At 45.0% G+C, this 17833-nt stretch overlaps 1 protein-coding gene across 4 annotated transcripts in view; it reads right to left on the bottom strand.

Annotated features, from left to right (window-relative positions):
- Positions 1-17833, bottom strand: part of cux1b (cut-like homeobox 1b) — a 60936-nt gene that overhangs the window by 10384 nt on the left and 32719 nt on the right. For 2 of the 4 annotated variants that reach the window (XM_069148189.1, XM_069148190.1), the window contains exons 7-22: positions 17189-17265; positions 16655-16721; positions 11933-11981; positions 9944-10048; positions 9280-9468; positions 8968-9026; positions 8598-8640; positions 8317-8413; positions 6171-6974; positions 5264-5347; positions 4566-4667; positions 3914-4458; positions 3616-3757; positions 2667-2954; positions 2311-2499; positions 213-477 (exon numbers count right to left, since the gene is read on the bottom strand). In XM_069148189.1, coding sequence (XP_069004290.1) covers positions 213-477; positions 2311-2499; positions 2667-2954; positions 3616-3757; positions 3914-4458; positions 4566-4667; positions 5264-5347; positions 6171-6974; positions 8317-8413; positions 8598-8640; positions 8968-9026; positions 9280-9468; positions 9944-10048; positions 11933-11981; positions 16655-16721; positions 17189-17265 — 3105 coding nt within the window. The remainder of the gene's footprint in view (positions 1-212; positions 478-2310; positions 2500-2666; positions 2955-3615; positions 3758-3913; positions 4459-4565; positions 4668-5263; positions 5348-6170; positions 6975-8316; positions 8414-8597; positions 8641-8967; positions 9027-9279; positions 9469-9943; positions 10049-11932; positions 11982-16654; positions 16722-17188; positions 17266-17833) is intronic. The other 2 variants (XM_069148192.1, XM_069148193.1) reach the window with 2 other exon arrangements.

Below are 17833 nucleotides of genomic sequence, written 5' to 3'. Positions count from 1 at the left end.
ATAACATGTCTTGGACTTTACTGATCTTAAAATATTTTGGAGCAACAGTCCTTGGTGTTTGTGGATATTCATTACCAATGCAAATTTAAGAAGGACAAACCTGCAAATTCATCTCATTAAAATGAGTTATTATGCAAAGCTAAATAACTGTTTAAATAAGAATGACTTGATACCAAATCTGTGAGAACAGCGTCTCTTTTCCAAATGCTCACCTGTAATTATGGAACCAGTTGATGACAGTACTGGTCTTTAGGTTGAGCTGGGAGGCCAGCTCCTCAATGGTTTTGGGGGAGGGATAGGGCTTCTGCTGGTAAGCCCTTTTCAGGGCCTCCTTTTCCTCGGGGCCCAACACCACCCGGGGCTTCTTCAGATGCTGCTGTCCTGGGCTCTGGGAGCCCTGCACGTAATCTGGTCCTACCAAGCCTCCGTCTACAGAATGGCCATCACTCAGGGAGCTCAGCCGCCTCTTCATGTAAGCTGGACAGTGACAAAGAAAACAAGAGGGGGGAGTCAGCACTGCAGAAAATACATTGATATAATGGAATATATATATATATATTTAATATGTCCAATGATAAAATCACATCTGCAGAACTTCATGGTGGTGACCAAAGTGCTTTACAGAGAAATGTTTATAGAATAGAATAATCAAAAGAAAAATACATAAATTGATACATGTTCAAATTAAGGGGACTCAAACGCAGATCCACAAAGGTAGGTCTTTAGCTGGGAAAATAAAATGGTGATCGGGGAAAGATTAGCCAGTGAGGATGACTTTTCCACTGTCTGGCAGCAGCAATAGAAAATGCAGAATAAACTTTGGACGATGACTTTGGATTTGACGTAATTTGACATTGTGAAGAGAAAGTGATGAGAGGCTGCACTGTCCATGTTTAAAAAGTGATTATTAAGAATTTTAATAGCAATCTTCTGTTTCTTAAAGGGAACCATTGCAGTGGAGATGTAGTCTCTCTTCTTGATTAGAACCCTCACTGGTCACCTTTGAAGCAGCAGTAATTGAGTTGCCATACAAAAAGAAATCACAACATCTCAAAAAGAATAAAAGGGTTTTGTTTTTGCTATTAATTTATTGTGAAAAAGTTCACTGCTAATGACGGAAATTATTTTTGTTTGTCAAATCAATCAGTAGCATGCAGCTCTCATGTAAGGACAGGGTTCTGACTACTAACCCTGCCAGCCTCTTCAATAGCCACAAGGTGGTGGTCTTGTCTTTCTCACTAATTCCAACAATGGAAAGCATCTCTTCCATTTTATAGCAAACAAGCAGCACCATTCACTCCGGGCACCAGCAGCTGAAAATGAACAGCTCATGGCAGCTTTGCATGAGGTTGACATTTTCCCAACCCTAATACACGCTGCCAGATATATTAGTGTTGCAAGGAAAGGCCCCTCAGAGCAAGGTTAGACCACTGCGAAAGTTGTGTGCCGCCTCGCAGGCTTGTGCCACAAGGGTGAGAGGTCAAATATGGTTACTGTAGACTAGGTCCATGTCTTTCCTCTGGGCTCCTCTTGCCCATTGCTATTTGGTTGCATTACTTTTGGTCAATAATCTAAAATGAAACTGAATGCAGAGTAACCCCACCGGTTCAACCCCTGAACACAGGCGTAAGGTCAGTTTTGTTTTTTGCCCTTGCATGTAGTTTGCAATACAACGAGGGTAAACTGATCCTGGATGGTTGTGCCCACTGGCAGGTTCAAATATGCGTATCCCATCTCCAGAGCGAGAGAGAGAGAGAGCTTCAAGTGGGCAGTTAGGGGTCACTTAGAGGCAGCTCGGCGGCTGAGGCCTCTTGGCTTTGCTGATTTAAAAAAAAAAAAATTGCAAACAGAAGAGAATACAGAATGATGGAGTGATAGAGTGGGCTATGGGCTAACAAATGAAAGAAATACAAGCTTATAGACACTGATGATTATTATGACGATGACGATGATGAAGAAGAGTGCTGATGACTGTGAGTAAGCAGGCCCCCGGCAGTCCCCTAGCTGTCACATCGAATACAGTATGTGATGTCTGCAGTCCTGATTGGTACTGACATCACACCAAGATGACTGTGATCTGCACAACATGCTCTGCTGTCCTGCACAAAGGATATTGTGTGTGCAGATGTGCATGTGTAATTCAAAGGAAACTGCCTGTATTTTTTGTGAGTGTATTTATTAAATAAAATAAATGCATGCTTAAGCAGATGAATTGAAGGTTTTTCTGTGAGCCTTTTGTTTATCTTTTCTGATGGCCTGCTGCACCGTATAGAGACTGTGTCTTTTTCCTACTCCTGGAGCTGTAGCTACCTTTCTTCTCCAGGCGTTTCATGTCCATGAGTTTCTCCACACTGTGTGGGTCCTGGAGCCAGAGCTGCATACGGACAAAGGGCTCCCTGCCCTTCAGGCTCAGCTTATGCCATGGTTTGGGCCTGGCCAGCAGGTCGGAGACAGAACCCTGAGTCAGACCCAGGATAGTCTCCCCAAACAGGCGCTGGCCTGGTTAGGCAAGAGACACGGGGAGAAAACGGTCATTATAGCGAACTGATTTAATGGCTGAATAATTCATCAATAGGGAGAGAAGGGAAGCGACAGACCAACGAAACCACAGAGATGGCAGCAAAACACAGCAGGAAGGTATTCCAAGTAATCCGTGTGCTTCTTACCAAGGTTATTATCAGTAAGCACCTCCTTAACCTTCTTGGTGATGGCATAAGTATCAAGCTCAGGAGACATTGCAACCATCTCCTGGATGCTGAGACCCGAGTGACCTGGTACAGGCAGCGGGGTGCCAGGTTGAGACTCCCCACCTGAGGGATCCTCAGACAGAGGTTTGAGACCGGAGGACTGTGAAGCGAGTGGATCACCGCCGAGACCATTGACAGACTCCTCGGCTGAGCTGAGGGGGGACTCTGGAGCGGGGCTGCAGCTCGCTGATGTCTTGGGTGTACCCTCTGCATAAGCAGAACAGACAGGGCGAGAAAGATCATGCGGGTTAGGTGACATGTTACAATGTAAGAATACACAGTTTCATGTCTTCCCCCTGCTGGGTTTCAGGAGGGACTTCAGTCATTCCACATCAACTAATTTAACTCCCGTTAAACAAACAGCAAAGGTGCTTAAGTTTTCAGTTTGAAGCATTTCTGGCTTCCTCCTTCTATTCCTTCATCTCCCTGTCTCTGTCTGTGTAGTACTGCTGTGCAGCTCAGCAGGCTGGAAGAGAGCAGTCATGAGGAGCTGTCAGTGTACATTAGCTGCTGTTTACACCCCCAGAGAGAAAAAGAGACACACACACACGCGCGTACACACACTCCCACACACATATACACACACGGAGCTGCCATCTGGCGCTGCAACACTAACTTGTCTATGACATGACAAACCAGCAGCTTGCTGGCTGACACTGCCACAGCACTGGGGATGGGGGGATGGTGGGAGGAGAGGGGAGGGAGGAGGGAGGAGGTGGTGGGAGGGAGGGAGGGAAGGAAGCGAGGAGGAGGGTGGGGTGAGTGACAGACTGACAGTAACAACTAGCCACTAGCTCTAATCAGGCTTTCAGACTAATGCTTCCGCCCAAGGAGCATGGTTGTGTGAATCTGTACTTGATTCGTTTACCTTGGTTCTGAGCTTGCTGCATGTGTGTGTTTTGCCCCTGGTCTCCGTTGAGCCACGGCTGCATGCGGAGGTATGGCTCTCTGCTCCTCTGGTTCAACTTGTTCCACGGTTTGTGTCGAGACAGACTGTCACTCAATATTCCCTGAAACACACGCCGAGAGAATGGCTCAGACATGCAACCACCGTACACTAAAAACACAGCAATAAAACTCTGGAAATGGCAGATGTTGCACACACACTACACACACACACACACACACTACACACACTTTTTTGCCCCATCCCCGCCCCTCCTTACCTCTTTGGAGTCCTCCTGGTTGTGGTTCTCTTCTGTCTGGATGGACAAGGTCCTCCGGGGGTCCGTATGCATGTTGCTCCACCATTGTTCTCTCCAGTAACCCACTCCTCCGGCACTTCCGGAGCGGCCCGAACCGTCAGAACTCCGACCCAGCCTGATAGCCCCATCAACAGTCATGTCAATCCCTGAAGAAGCCCTGCCCTCTCTCTTCACATTGGAGCTGAAGTCCAGGATTGGAGACGGGGACGAGGGCGAGGACAAGAGGGAGCTGGAAGGCTTCTTGAGGGAGAGCGCCAGGGGGTTGTAAGGAGGGAGGGGTGCCGTGAGCGGAGAGCTCAGGAGGTCCCTCTGAGACAGTGACATTGAGGAGGAAGATGAGGCTTTGAGGATGGGCTCCAGGGCAGCCTGTTGGGCCTCCATCTCTCTGCGAGCTTGCTCTAAGATGGAGCGGATGGCTTCGTCTGATCCGCTGCCCCCTAGGCTTCCTACTCCGCCTCCTCCCCCTCCTTTCAGTCCTGCATATGATGGCTGAGCATGGGACAAGTCTGTTGAGGGTGGGGAAAAAAAGGGCCGTCACGAGAGTCGCAGACACAGCTGTAATGTAACATCTTCAATGCTCATCTGGAAATAAGAAACACAAACTACAACTCACCAGCTTTCTGCACCTGCAGCTCTCTTTTGGCCTGTTCCAGAATGGACTTGATAGCTTCATCTGATCCTGCCTCCGGGGTGCGGACACGAGCAGTAATGTTACCTGGAAGGAGAGGAAGAGGGAATGGGAGGAGATGAAAAATCTTGTCAGGTTAAAAAAGTAGGGACAACCAGCAGAGCAGAAAAAGCGAAACACAATGGAGCCTATGAGAACATCAAATAATTACATTACACCATAGCACAGCACAAAGAACAACATTCCCACCACTGAGCGACGAGGCAACTACACTGGAGGGATTGTCATAATTTCTCTGGTCCCTTTAGAGCTCACACATGCACACGTGCTACAGGCATCGTACAGTAAAAGCTCCCCACAGAATAACAACTACCAATAAAATCCCTAAATACACATGCTGGCTGTTCCTTTGACGCAAGTCACTGGAGCTGTGCGGTTACCTTCAAGGCACATTTCTATCTGTATGCCTGACCGCCATTAATAAACGGCAACGCGCGCGCGCACACGCACACGTGCGCACGCACACGCGCACACACACACACACACACACACACACACACACACACACACACACACACACACACACACACACACACACACACACACCATAGACACAGTTCATCCCGACACAAACATGCCACACAGACAGAACGTGCTAGAATCTCTGTGTGAGGGGGACAGACCTGTGTGTGAAGCTGTATCGGACAGGGTTCTCCGCTTCGGAACATCCTGAAACATTCGGCTAAGCTGGGGCTGGCCTGAGCCCTCTGTTAAAAACAATATACCACACACTATGTTACAGCACTTGTGTGTTTTTGTTTTTTTTATGGCTAGACTCTATGGTGCCTTGCAATGCTCTGCAAATATATGGAGTGCGTGTTCCATCCAATGCACATTATATAGTACTATAAAGGCATTGATCTTAACCATCTGTGGCCCCAGTAGGAATCAAACTTCTACCTCTAACAGAAATATTAAAACCACTACAGAGGCAAACCGGTGAGGGATTCTGTATTTAACATCATGGTTCGAACAGGGGCATACTAACTGCGGCCTTATTTCTAACATGGACTGTCTATGACTTGCTGGTAACAAATTTTTATATTGTTTTACCACTGAGACCACCATCAATCAGAAATGTCCTGATGCGTTAAGAAAAGCAGGCCCAGGCTAATCGAATCTACCCGTAGTTAACAGGACCCCTGGCTTCCTCCTAGTTCCCACCGATCAATACTATTGACGTGTGAAAGGTTTCTGTATTGACCACAATAGCTCGGAGAGGCTCTTGGGAACAGTGCGTGACTAGGAAGTCATTCAAAACACACAGGTGTGGCACAGAATGAGAGTTAGGAAAGAGAAAGAAAAAGAAAAAGAAAAAGCTAGTCCATATTGACAAGCTAATCAATGGCTCTGTGCAGGGCTGTACTCGTGTACACACACACACACACACACACACACACACACACACACACACACACACACACACACACACACACACACACACCACGCACGCACGCACGCACGCACAACCCACATGCAAGACGCACACACTCCTCCACGCACAGACACATTAAAGAAACACAGACTAACCTCTCTGCCGTCCCTGGATGCTGCGCAGTGCGAGGATGTTCTGCTCATCTGCGAGGAACTGCCTCATCTTGTGGAAGGGCTCCTTCCCCCGGATGGTTAGCTTGTTCCACGGCTTTGGTCTGGCCAGGATCTCACTGACCGAACCCTGGGACAGTCCCAGCACATAGTGGCCAAACACACGCTGACCAATGTTGTGCTTGATCAGCTGCTCTTTCACCTGCCGGGCAATCTCTGCTGTGTCCATGTCCTCCCCGTCCAAAACACTTCCTGTGGTAGCGTCAGAGTGGCTGGGTGACGGTGACGGGGCGCTGCCAGCTGTGCTGCTTCCATTAACAGGAGCCATGTCAGGGCTGGCTGGAGGGGGCTGGGGGCTGCTGGCTGCCAGAGGGATGGCAGCAGATCCTGAGCCAGGGGTGGAGGTAGGGATGGAACTGAGGGTTGGAGTGAAGGGGGTGAACAGAAGAGCTCCACTGGGGATCCCAGACGACTCCTGCAAGGCTTTCGAGTAGAAGGTCTGGAGCAGCTGCCGCTGAATCAGGGAGTTCAGAGCCATCTTACCACCCACCAGAGGGAACACAGGGGAGTAGAAGTCCTGTCCAATGCCTGTTGGAGTGAAAGGATGCGTTTCGCTGCTGCTGGTGGTAGTGGTGGCAGTGTTGAGGGGGTCCGTGTGAGTGCGAGACAAGGGGAGCTGAGAGGAGGAAGGAAGAGAGGGAGGGGGAGGAGGGGGCGAGGAAGAGAGGTCGCTGGGCGCCGTCTCCTCCTTCGTTGTGGACTCTTCTGTCCCTTTTCGCCCGGCTGACCCTACAAGAAAGGTCAAACACACCATGCATTATGGGGGAGTCAACAAAAAAGGGGTTCCAATACAAGAGAGGAAAAAAAAATAACAAAAGTTTAAAGTTATCTTAATCAAGTCTTTTCCAAATTAGTGAACTTTGTTTTCCTTTTTTGCCAACCCCCCCAGACAAAGTGCCCATGCATTTGTGATTTCAACCTTTCTTGTAAGCCACAGCCTGGAAGAAAAAAAAAGGACAAACAAAACAATTGACACTGTGCCACTTAGTCAGATTAGCTTGGCCCAGGGCTCAGTCGCTCCCTCTCTCGCAGGCAAAGCGGAAGTAGCCGGACAGAGTATAAAGATGTCCTTAGATAGCCAATACACCATGCGAGTCCTCCTCCAAGCTGCTGCAGTGTGTTCTTACACACTGAATCATTCCATGGCGGATGTAATGTCAAAGTCTTTTTGTTCATAAAAAATACATCCAGGTAAAAAAAATTTGAGCGATAAAACCCTTTTATAAAAAAAAACAATTTTTAGGGCTGAACAGAAAACAGATGGACGTCACCAAAAACAGACTGTGCAGGTCCACAAACTCTTTTGTATGTCATTAGACTGATCACATTTTTTCATTCAGCAGAACACATATAGTCATAAAATATATTTTCTCAGTCTTGTAACTAGTGGAATCCATCTTGATGATAAGCACTAGGAGAAAATATTATTCTAATGCATAACCATTGAGACTTAACATGATTGAGTCAGACAGTAAGCTCCCCTTACCGTGAATGTTAATCAATTCAAAGCTATTCAACTATTCAAGCCTAAAGCCATGACATTTCAAACCCATAAACACTGTTGCAGAGGGCAAGAGTACTGATGTAGGGGACATAGTATGGTGGCCTCATTTTTGTGTAATGCAGTGACGTTACCGCTCAGGTTGACCTCCTGCTGCGGTATTTACAAGACACCACAGATGCCTCTTCTTCTGCTCCATGAAGTGTGGGGCTGAAGTAACAACATTTCTGTGCCGTGATAAAGTTTTGCATGACTTTTGCATTTTCAAACAATGCATTTGCAGATACAGGTGCCAGTGTTGCAAATAATTCCACAAACATTAATAAATAGATAAGTATTCTCAGAGAAAAAGAATCTATAGGCACACGTACAAGTATGCACTTTCCTGATGCTACCTCTGCATAGCTTTACCTTCCTGCTCAGCCTCACCTTGCAGCTAAGCCCTCATATAGTCTCCCACGTATATTGGACTCAGCTTCGGCCTTCTTTCATTTTTGCTGGTCCGGGTGAAAGTTTTGTGAAATCAATGTTGATGATCCTTACAATAACCTTACATTTGGGAGGACTTACCACTCAGCTCAGTGTTGGCGATGCGCAGAGCGGCGCTCTCCGATTGAAGACTACGGTTCCTCTCCAGCAGCAGCACCTCCAGGGATTTGGATGAGTCCTGATGGAGGTGAGAGGTGAAACAAAGATTAAAATTAGAGTTTTTGATTAAAAAAATTAAAAAAAAAAAAAAAAAATTCAGCCAGCCTTCTTGCTGATGTAGTTGTATAATTTTGTTTTGTCACTAATTAAGTGCAACATTATGGCTAAAGTTCAGTGCTAAGGTTCACTTGTGTCCATTTTACCTGCACAGAGTCAGATGCTCCAAACTCCATAGCCTTGAGGATACTACAGAGAGAGAAAAAAGATTCCACATGAACCCCGTGCAAACGCACATGCACAAACACAAACACATCTACTATGTAGCATGATAGCTTTTGTATTTCGGTCTCTTCAAGGACAAAAGAAAGAAGAGAGTGGCAGTGAGCAAGACGCACAATAGAAAAGCTACAGACATACAAGTGTCACCTTCATAAGGGCACTCAATTAAGTTACACATGTTAAATGAAGACACGCATCTTGTTTAACATCGTTAAAGACATGAAAGACATGCAATAAATAGATCTGTGCAGGACAGACATAAAAACACACGCACACACTGTGTTTACTCCTCACCTCAACTCCTTCTTCACCTCCTCATAGTCAGCTTGCTTCTGCAGTTTCTCCTCAAGTTCCTGTAGATTGCAGAGATGAAAAGACATGACAATGAATTAAATATTAAAAGCTGTCCTTGGATCTCTACATGTCATGCACGTATTTTAGTGAGTTAACCCAAGATAACAGAACAGAGCGAGTATATGTGTTGTTAAGAGTTACAGGTGTGTTTAGGATACACATTAAAGAAGGAAACAAATAAATGAATGGCTTAAAAAAATAACCTACATCCTTGAGCAATAAAAAACATGAAGCAGCATGTACTGTTGCTACCTTGAGAATTGCGGACTTGCTGCTAAGCTGCTGCTCCAGCTGTGTGATCTGGGAGCTGGTGGTCTCTCGGAGTTTGGTCAGGCTGGCCTGCAGTCTCTGGACATCCTCCACCAGCTGGGCGGTCTCCCTTTCTTTGGCCCTGAGCTCCGCCTCCAGATTTGAGTGGGACGCCACCTCTGCCGACTGTTCCTAAAAGCCAAATAGGTCAGGAGTTTAACTGAAGGTGCAAACTAAAACATATACAGGTGGTTATAAATCCACTCATACAGAGAGTCCTGCTTCCAGAAACATCCAATCACTAAATCAATGGCTGATCAGTATTGATCATCAATACAATGATCAGAGGTACTTCACCAACTGATCACATCCACCCAGCACTGAGGGGTAATCAATACTTTGGTGGGGCAGACAGTCTGTTAGTCTCACGTGTGCAATCTGTTCTATGAGTCTGATAAATCAGTTAATCAATACACCAATCACCTACCGCCACTCTGGAAAGCATTACTGGTGATGCCAGTGCCTGAACTTAAATATCAATGACGACAGTGAGCCATAAAATGAAGTTTCAATCAGCCATACACCTCCAGCATAAAAAGGCTAAGCTGATCTTTAGCCTATAGATAGCTCTTTGTCAGCCTTCCAGTGAATCAGTGAAATGTGTTACCGTGTCGGGGTCGGCCATGGCCGGGCTGCCGAGCTGCTGGGATTGGTTACTCAAGGACAGCTGCTCTCTGAGTGACTCCGCCTCCCTTTGAGCTGCTTCTGCTCGCTGGAAGGAAAAGGAGGAACGTTAAAGGAAAATCCTGCGTCTGAGGTTTTTACACTGTCAGACAGGATTAATCTAATGTTTAATGCAGTTCGATCCAGTGTTATTTCAGCGTGTATTTTGCTGTACACACTATCCCTACTTTTCTCCTCTCAAACTGTCTCCGTTTTCAACTTGCCCTGGAGAAAAATTTAAAACCTATTCAACACGCGTAGTCAGAGAGCTGACTGACAACAAGAGAATACTGAGACCAAAAAAGTAAGAGCTCCAGCAAAAAATTACCATCAAGTCCCTTTCTCATTGTAAAATCTGTCAATTTAATGGCTGTTGGAGGATGCGGTCATTAATATTTGAAAAATATACAGCTGAACTCACTACATTGCATAAGTGTTGACACAGGGGAATCAAATTGAATGAAAAAAAGTTTTCCAATAAACAACCTTCTTCTACCAGACAACTTTATGTTTGTATGTAAAGGAGGTCAGCCCCCTTGCAGTATAAACAAATATATACTAGAGAGTGAAGGTGGGCTGAGAGAATGCACATCACAAGTGCAGGATGAAAACTCAGGGTGGATATTTCCTTAATTAAAAATATGAAATTATTCCTGAGAATTAAGATAATACCCGCTGCCTCGTATACGTAGCCAAACTGCCACGCTCCAGTTGGGAATCATCTGCAACACTGGCCAACTTGCCATCATTACGAGTTACAGGGAGCCGATTCCACAGCGCTCCTAATTGCAACCATATTGAGAGCTGTTATTGACTGGGTGGGAGTTGGACTGCTCACTGCAAAAAAGAAAAATCCTGTTTTCCATTTTCCTTCTTATAAAAGCGTATAAAAAGTCTGTGACTGCGCTGCAGGCCGTGCTGTCATCCTCTGTAAACCTCAAATCAGAAGTGTGAATAGTGTGTGTGTTTGTATGTGTGGCATTATAGTTGGAGCGTTAACCTGTAGGCTAATATTAACATTACATGCCTATGCTACCCCTTTAACCACAAATCATACTCTTGGGCTAATAATGAAAGTTAACAACAATGACATTAACAGATACCACAGGAATATTTACAACACAAGGGCAGAGGGCGCACCAGGGGGCTTATTTTAGCTGGGTGGCTTTAGTAGGTGTGTTATAAACATGTAAAAGAAATAGCAACCCTCACAGCGATAAACAAGTCATTATTTCTTAATGTGGGCCACTTTTCATAGATTCTGAACAGAATATTTGTATTTTAAAGGATGAGGCTGGTAATGTTAAGGCTATATTTTTTCTCCTCATGAATAAATCCCACAAACCAAAGACTAAATCCAAGTTGCCCAGCCTCTCAAACAGGCCCATTTGTTCCTTTAGAAGATTTCAATGTAGTTTCATTTTTAGAAAAATTTTAATAATTTCCTAAAACAGCTGGACACTGTAATGTTACTCACCCCTGAGTAAATGGTGCATTTGCTGGGGACTATTTTCAGCCATGGATTAATACACATTCGGTGCTCTAGAGATTATTTACAGCAGCAGGATAGTGGATGTGGGATCAAATCAAAACTATGCAGCACCCACTTTCAATGTCATCAAGGAAAATGTCAATATTTTAGACAATAATGGAGCTCTATGGCAAAGAGGAGAAAGATATATCGGGTTTGTGTACACATCTTTTCACATTTATTGCCGGCAAAAAAAATAAAAGATATCAGCACACCTGATCTTTTTGATAAAAATTGAGTTATTTCTTTCTTTACAACAATTCTATTTAAAAAAAACCTTTTGTCAGTGCTTTCTCTGTATTTTAATGAAAAAATGTATGACTCCTGGTGCGATAGACAATTTGGACAATATACTGTGTAAAAAAGTAGTTAGTGTGTGCGTTAGTATATCGACAGGGTTACCTGGTTGGCTCTTTCCAGGTCTGTCATCACCATCTCAATCTCATCGGCCCTGAGAGAGACATTTATTATTACTCCAGAGAAACACACGGAGGATGTGTCAGTGCTGAAAAAAGACACACTACAATACCGCTCACAAAAAAAAAATTAATAAATAAAAACAGAGAATGGATAAATGAATAGATTATGCCCAGGAAGAAAAGTACACTCTGCACACATCACGTGTATGTGTTTTTGCACAATTGTTCAGAGAGCCCACATTTAGAGAACGCTTGGTGCCGTGTCCATTAAGCTACTGTCTAAATTTCACCTTAATCCATTGATTGTGAACTCCATAACCCAAACAGCTTGTATGTGTGCGTGCATACATGTATTTAAGTGTATGTGTGTGTATCTATGTGTGTGGGTGTGCACATGTAAGCCCCTAAACCCAGGCCACACTAAAACAGAGGGATTACATTAATAGAGCTCTAAATCCTAATACAGCAGACTAATCTGCTATGAAGCTGTGTGATTGTGTCTGACTAATGGTCTGGATGGAGGCCATGGTTCACCTTTGACTTGCTAGAGGTCAGGCAGCAGGAATACATCCCCATAATACCACCACTCATTGGACTTTGGAAAAATAGTTTAATAACCCTCTCTCATGAGTGACGTGAATACCTATCACTATTCCAAAAACGAACAATGTGGACGAAACATTGGGGGGAAGAGCAACACAACACACAACACAGACGGACCATGAATCTTATTATCGTTGTAGCAACTTGGGTTAAGTTTCAATATATACTCCACAAACTGTTTAATTGCCTAAATATGATCACCCTCTCTGTTAATTGGTCGTCAGTGTGTGTTTGTTCCCAATTCTAATTTGAATAAGCGTGGAAACACTGACCTCACGGATGGTGTTCAACGCAGTGTAAAGATGCAGCGCGTATGCGTGCATGTTTATTTAAGACATTATTCACTGATAAGAATACACGAGCCGCACTGAGTGCAAAAGATGCGAGCGCATATATGCAAGACTGCATCCATTAAGACCTTTTGATTTCACTGCAATCTTTTGATAGTGAACCCAATAACCCACGCAGCTTTTGTATTTGTGTGTCACAGTATGAGAAACAGTGCTATGTCCCATAGGCTTGAGTACTACTGATTTGAATGTGTTTAACAAAACAGACACAGTTGATATTAGGTCAACATTGTGCCACGGGCAATGCAGCAAAAAGAATCAGATGTGGGTGGGAGAGCTTTTCACTCTCTGCTTTTATTCTTTTCCTAACAGTTAAAAGGATCTAGTATGTATTTAAGCAACATAATAGTACACTACCTCAACAGCTTTTATCCTGTCTTAAGCTATAGTGTGCAGGGCCCACGTGTGCACTCTGTCATGCTCCCACACACACAAACGTAGGGTCAGGGAGCCAACAAGCTAGAAAAGCTTGTAATGGAGAGCGTTTATGGGTAGTAATGCAACCCAAATACACCACCGCTCCTGCTCCAAATGTGATCATTTAATCAAAGTACAGATGCACAAAGTCTTCTTAAATAACCTTTGGATTTGGCTGTATTTGGGAATTATAAAAGGCAAAGCTAGAGGCTGAGGGCCAAAGCAGATCACAGGGAAGGGATTTTCTGCATATCCTGATACAGTCAGTCAGTCGCTGAGCAGGGCAGGAACTGTCCGTGGCTCACCAATGCACGCAGTGGAATTAATTCATCAAAACACTGAATGGTAAAAGGAGGGTTCTTAGCAATGATAAGGCCTGATTTTATGCCACCAAAACTTATCTACAAAGCTCTATACAGCAGCCACAGGGAGGAGCTACAGAGTAAATACACAGCTGCACTAGAAATCACACACACACACACACACACACACACACACACACACACACACACACACACACACACACACACACACACAGTTTTTGTACCATAAAAGCCAATGGGTGCACCCTGTGACATCAGTGAGTACTGTAGGACTTCTGAAACAAACCCAGAGCCTCTAAGCCCCTACTGTACTTCCTCCATCTCAGACAGGCCTTTTCATCTCTTATCATCTTCTCTCTCTGGCTCCTCAACTGCTCCTTTTCTTTTCCACCCTCTGCCTGCCTCTATCCTTTCCCCTCAACCGCTCCCTTCTCATTGCCCTCCACTTTTCCTCCTTTCATCTTTTTTTTTTTTTCCTCCCCTTCCACCTCCCCTCTCTCATCTTTCGCCCTCTCTTCCTCGGCCTCTGTCCTCGGTGCCAGCAGGATATTCCCCTGATTTAGATTTTCATTTCCCTCCTCTATCACACTCTTATCCCCTCTTCCTTGCTGAAGCCTCCAGCCCCTGGCTTGCTTTTTGCCCTCCAGCTTTCATCACTCCATTCCTTTTCTTTCGTTGGCTTTCTCCACATTGCGTTTTCACAGCGTGTTACCTTGGGGATTTCAAGGAGGCTTAAAAAGAAGCTAGCTGTGAGAGTGTGTCTGTGCGTGTGTGTGTGTGTGTGTGTATGTCGTGCGCCATTTTGTGTTCATGTGTGCTTGATATGAACACAGGAAAGAAAAGCCTATTGACTGTTGCCTAATTATCAGCAATTAAAAGGTTTTACCAAAATGGTATCAAGCCCTTTATGTACAGATAAAGCTACATACAGGGGAGCTCTCACACACACACACACACACACACACACACACACACACACACACACACACACACACACACACACACACACACACGCACGCACACACACACACACACACACACACAGCATCCTGTGGGGCTGGAGATCAATATATCATTAATCTTTAACAGGGACTAAACGGGTAAAACGCGGTCAGGCAGACCCTCACAGTGCCGACACAGAGAGGGGGCTACGCTACATCTACAGGCCCGCCTCCCGCTGAAGCTTACACACTCCGGGCACTGCAATATTGACCAGATTCTCAGGGAGTGTGTGTATGTCCGTGTGTGTTTGTGTGTGTGTGTGTGTGGTGTGTGTGTGTGTCAGTGTGTATTTTAAAAGGCAGATTACCCAAATGCAGCAAGAGGATGGGGGATTTGTCACGCAATGTCCTCCTTAGTGGAAAGTTTAGAGCAAGTGTGTGTGTGTGTGTGTGTGCGCATGTCTGTTTTTGAGTGAAAAAGTGCACGGTATGTATGGCATTTGTGTTTTGCGGTGCCAAAATTTATGCAGTTAAAGGGTTAAAAGTTGTGTTCAGCCAAACACTGGCGATTTGCTCAGCCAAGCAGTAAACGGGGGAAGGACTCCAAGGACTGGGAGGGTGCAGGGTTAGAAAGGGTTTGTGTGTGCTTTAAAGCGTTGCATTAAAATTTCAGATCACAGCACGCCACATAGTCAAGGACCCTGACTGCCTCAGGCTCACGAGTGAGTGAGTGAGTGTGCGTGCGCGCGCGTGTGTGTGTGTGTGTGTGTGTGTGCGTGCGTGCGTGCGTGCGTGCGTGCGTATGTGTACACTCGTATGTGTGTGGGATGTGTGTGGATGTGGGCGGGCATGTGTTTATTAGCTTCTGTAAGCAAATGGGGCCTACTATAAGTGTCTTTTCAAAATGTGTTTTCCTCTGACATGAAAGGAAGAGACAAGGACGCAAAAAGGAAGTGGAGAGAAATGTAGAAAAAAGTAGAGGAGCAGTGCAATCTAGTCATGAGGGAAGAAAATAAACAAGGAAGGCCCTATAGACTATGAAACGTATTGATTGGTGCCATTACACTGCATTCAATGTCTTCCTGTGGCCCTTCCTCTCACACTCACAGACACACAATGTAGGAGATAAAAGGCAAAGTGCAGGAGTGAGGGAGGTAGAAAAGAGGAAAAAAATATTGTGAGGAAGACAGAAGGGAGATCGATCTGTTTTTAACAGCCAATCAATTTAACAACTCTGTTAATGGAGAGACACAGTGAGTTTGGGGCACGTAAATGGTGTGGGGTGGCAGTAGGGCCTTAAAAGTCATGTTGGTTCTCTGCTGTACTTTGGGTTTGAATGCAGGATGCCCTTGACCATTTTATCAACAATCTTAGATTTAGCAGAAGAGGTTACGTTTCAAGGATAGTGCAGTGTGGTTTTGCAGTGCACCAATAAAACACCATGAAACACTTTTGTTTCTCTTCCAAGGAATGGAATTTTTCAGCTTTCTGAATGGTGGCTTCGGACACACGAGCGGTTCTGATTTTCGCTGCTGACCCCAAGGGAACGAGGAGTGTGAATGTCATAAAGTGCCACTTTACAGTGTGGAGTGCTGACATGGAAAAGCTTCTGTTCTCATCCTCGCCACTACTATGAGATCAATAATGATAGACGCTCACAGCTCAAGTAATTGAAGCTACCTTATCTTAAAGGTCCTGTTAGAAAACCTGTGTGGCTTTAAGTCGCAGATCTCAAAGTGACCCTTGTGAGTCTCCTCTCTGTCAGGACTCTGTTAAATCAGAGACAAAGCTTCAGACTGCCCCACAAAAGAAAAAATCTATTTTGATGCTTTGCCGTGGCTGCAGAATACATTAAAATCCCTGTCAGTATTTACAGTGCGTGGGTAATGCTGGGATTTGGAGGCTGCTGAGCGTTGAGGGAGACAATCCAGCTGTTAGAGAGAGGAGAGGGGAGTTTCCAGGCAAGGAGATTCACTCAAACAGGATGATTATGTCAGGAACAGACTATGGTGGAGCCAAAGGGGGAGAAGTCACCCGCAAAAACACACACATAGATCAGCGAGACACATACTTTGCTGTGGATTCCTCGTCGTACTTTGTCTTCAAATCAAAGAGCTCTGCCTGAGTTGTTTCAAGTGCTGCAAAAGATGGGGACAGAGTCAGTTTGGACTTCCCTGCTACAAGTCAGTTTCAATTTATATTGTTATAAACAATACTTTTTAAAAGGCCACATTTTTTTTTTAACATCTCCTGATGAGCTCCTATATGCGCACACAATTTTCAGACACAAAAAAAGTTGAATAGTTCTGCATTTCTATTTTTGCCTGTTCTTTTTTTACATTATTTGCTCATGTTTCCAACCACAGCAAACTACATATACTTAGTTCAGATGACGCAGATTCACTTTTCAAGTGTTAAATTAAATCACTTGGCGGTGATTTTATCATACTTAAGTGATGGATGAACATTTAATGAGAACTACTTAAGATTTGAAACTTTGCAGAGATTCTAAAAACCGCCCAAACTCGTTTTCAGTGATAAGGGCATTTACTCTGAGCGGGTTCAAACTGTAACCACGGTCTGTAAAGATTGGGTAGGCTGGTACCTGTCTGTAAGGACTGGGCCTTGTGTTCGGTCTCTTCCAACCTTGAGGACATGGAGTCCTGGCTCTCCTGGAGTTTCCTACAGAGGCAGACAGAGGGAAGGAAAAAAGAGAGCAGAGAGTCACACTTAAGAGATACAGAGTCAGTAAATCTTGGGTTCACACTTTGTGGCAACTATTCTCTATTTTCCCACCATTTCTGAAGTGTTTTCCCCACTAAAATCCTCCCAACACAACCCACTCCTCATTAAGCAGCCCTATTAGGCAGGAATGTCTGGCCACTGGGGCACACTGCACCCAGGGGGAGAGAGAGAGGGCTGAGTAAGAGAGGGGGGAGGGGGCGACAGAAACCACAAGGATAAAATAGATTCATTCTTAGCATATAAAAAGTTGGGCTCTGCTCAGAAATTGCCACTGCGTGTAAAAACATCAATAATCTAGCACAAAGACGGTCTTTATGGCCCTCTTTGATGCCCCCCTTCTCCGCCAATCTGTCTCTCCTGTCATCTCTATTTTTCTGCCTTCTCCTTCATCCTTTCATCTCTCTCCCTCCTTCCCTCACTCCTTGCAGGATTAAATGCATCAGAGGTGCCATCCATTTAGTACCCCTCTCAGACACAGGAAGTCAGCTCGCTGCAGACAGGAAGG

The sequence above is a fragment of the Embiotoca jacksoni genome, unplaced genomic scaffold (assembly GCF_022577435.1).
Source record: "Embiotoca jacksoni isolate LCO1_2020_lvr unplaced genomic scaffold, fEmbJac1.0.p SCAF_14, whole genome shotgun sequence".
Lineage (NCBI taxonomy): Eukaryota > Metazoa > Chordata > Actinopteri > Embiotocidae > Embiotoca > Embiotoca jacksoni.
This window is presented reverse-complemented; position numbering and strand designations above follow the sequence as displayed.